At 38.5% G+C, this 2,309-nt stretch overlaps 1 protein-coding gene across 2 annotated transcripts in view; it reads right to left on the reverse strand.

The window, feature by feature from the left end:
- Window positions 1-2,004, reverse strand: part of LOC107702048 (serpin H1-like) — a 12,747-nt gene extending 10,743 nt beyond the window's left edge. Inside the window, exon 1 of one of the 2 annotated variants that reach the window (XM_016504230.1) lies at window positions 1,804-2,004. In XM_016504230.1, coding sequence (XP_016359716.1) covers window positions 1,804-1,929 — 126 coding nt within the window. In that variant the 5' untranslated portion in view covers window positions 1,930-2,004. The remainder of the gene's footprint in view (window positions 1-1,803) is intronic. The other variant, XM_016504229.1, reaches the window with a different exon arrangement.
- Window positions 2,005-2,309: the final 305 nt, after the last annotated feature.

Below are 2,309 nucleotides of genomic sequence, written 5' to 3' on the forward strand. Positions count from 1 at the left end.
CTTGGTGAGCATGAGACTTACAAAAAATATTACAAAATCTTACTGACCCCAACCCTTTGTGTACATGTAATATTTATTTTTAATTGGCTGGTTTGTGCAAGTAAATGTATTTAAACTGGTTGTTAAAAGTTCAAATGGATCGTGTTATGTTCTGTAATTGCTGTTAATAAATCTGTCAGAAAAAAAAGTGCTAAAGTTTCACCTTTAGGGCTACAACTGTCTGGCAGCTAACTGCAGTAACCACAAATTTAGCATGGTAATAATAATAATAATAATAATACATTTTATTACTTATGTAACACCATGTTTATTTTTCATGAGGTACCCTCAAAGGTGCGCCTTTGTAACTTATCTACCCTTAAAGCATGCATACTTGAATGGTACTAATATGCTCCCTTTTGGAGGTATAGTTGCACCTTTGAGGTTACTGCCCCAGTAATATATATATATATATATATATATATTATTTCTGACAGCGTAAACAAAAAAGGCTTATGAAATGTTAAAAATATTAAGTGAGTATAATTACTGATTATATTCTTTTAATAGTTTAAAAGAGCAGTTTAGTTTAGAGGTATCGGTATCGATGATACTGGGCTTGAAAATATCGGTATCAGATTGAAAATAAAATAAGATTTATCGCCCATCCCTACTGCTGCGTGATTGTGACGCATCACCACAACACTACGGAGACCAAAACCTGACTTGAAATAACCTAACAAATCAATCGGGGCTAAATGTGTGTTTCTTATAGCAGTTGAAATATTGTCATTTTCTTTATTTATTTTCATTTTTAATTCATATTAAATTTAAATTTAGTTATTTTAATGCTTTAAAGAGCAATTTTAGATTTTAATGTTCTCAATAAGCCTTATGAAACAGGCCTCGGGGCATTAAAAGTGATCATATTTTCTCCATTGCATCGTATTGCATCGAATCGCACTGTTTTGAATCGAATCGAAATCGGATCGCACTGCATCGTAACAGGGGTGAATCGTATCGCATCGGTAGCTGCTTCATATGTATCTTTAATGTATCATATCGTTGGCTATGCATCGAGATGCGTATCGTATCGGCCTGAGTCATGAGATGCACATCTCTACTATACATACAATAAATTAGTTGCATCCAAAAAAAATTGAGAGCAAAAGAAAGTAGTTTTTGACCACAGAAAATGTCAAGAAGGTCACAGGTGATTAATATATATAAATAAGGAATCAAATAAATAAAGAATAAAAAAAAGTGAAATATTTCACGGATATAAGAGGACAGAAAAACGAAAGAAAAGAAGACTGCAGAAAGAAGTGCAGGCAAATATGAAAGACGTAAAGAGAGAAAAGGAGTGTTTGACAAAGAACAAGTGCGAGAGACGAAAAGGGGTGAGACAGAAGATGAGATACAGGGACTCTGACCAGCTAGAAACGAGAGAAAATGAGAGGGCAAGACACAAAGATTGAGGTGGTGGATTAAGTGATGAATAAAGAAAGTGAGAGTGGGAGGAACCAGTGGACTCTGAGCAGGAGATAGATGAGCTGAGGTCAGACGCTGAGAGAGGGAGGACGGAGAGGTAGCTGGAGGGAGAAAAGACGAATACGAAGAACAGGCAGGGAGACAGGAAAGAGACGAGGAAGGAGAAACAAGACTGAAGTGAGCGAGGAAAGAAGAGAGCCAGCAGCATATGTCACAAAATCATTCATCAAGCTCCAAAACACTTCACCTCCACAATCCACGAGAAGAGCACTACGAAGGCGCACTTGACATATCCACCCACCGCAAGAAACCAAAGAATCCAAATGTGCTTACCCACAAGCCAATCATACCAGACACGGTCTCATCCACTGAACTCAACAGCCCAAACACGCCCGACACAGTCACTGTCACTCTCTGTCGTCCAAATCCAGATCTGTTCAGCAGTGCAAACAGAACCATCTGTGCTATTCTAAAACTCTGTCACTCTTTGCTGTCTAAGTCCAGGCTGCTTCCTGTGGCCGAGCTGCTGGAGAGACTCTTGCTGAGCTTCTAAGCCAGGATGTCGTCTCTCTGAGGGCCCAGACCTTGAAGGAGCACAAATGTTTGGGATGCCAGGAGAGTCATTAGTCTGTATGGGAAACACTTAGAGGGATTAAGGCATGCAATTATAGGACGACTTTCTGTTGAGGTCTATATTGCACAACAAGAATAGAGTGCTGCAGTTGTGATGTCAAAACCCAGAAGACTAATTTGCCATGGGTTCCCTCGAGATTTTCCTATGGGTTTTTATAATGGGGTTTTCAATTTATAAGTAAAACGTGGTCTGTGGTAAACATAAA

The sequence above is a fragment of the Sinocyclocheilus anshuiensis genome, unplaced genomic scaffold, assembly GCF_001515605.1.
Source record: "Sinocyclocheilus anshuiensis isolate Anshui unplaced genomic scaffold, SAMN03320099.WGS_v1.1 scaffold318, whole genome shotgun sequence".
Taxonomy (NCBI): Eukaryota; Metazoa; Chordata; class Actinopteri; order Cypriniformes; family Cyprinidae; genus Sinocyclocheilus; species Sinocyclocheilus anshuiensis.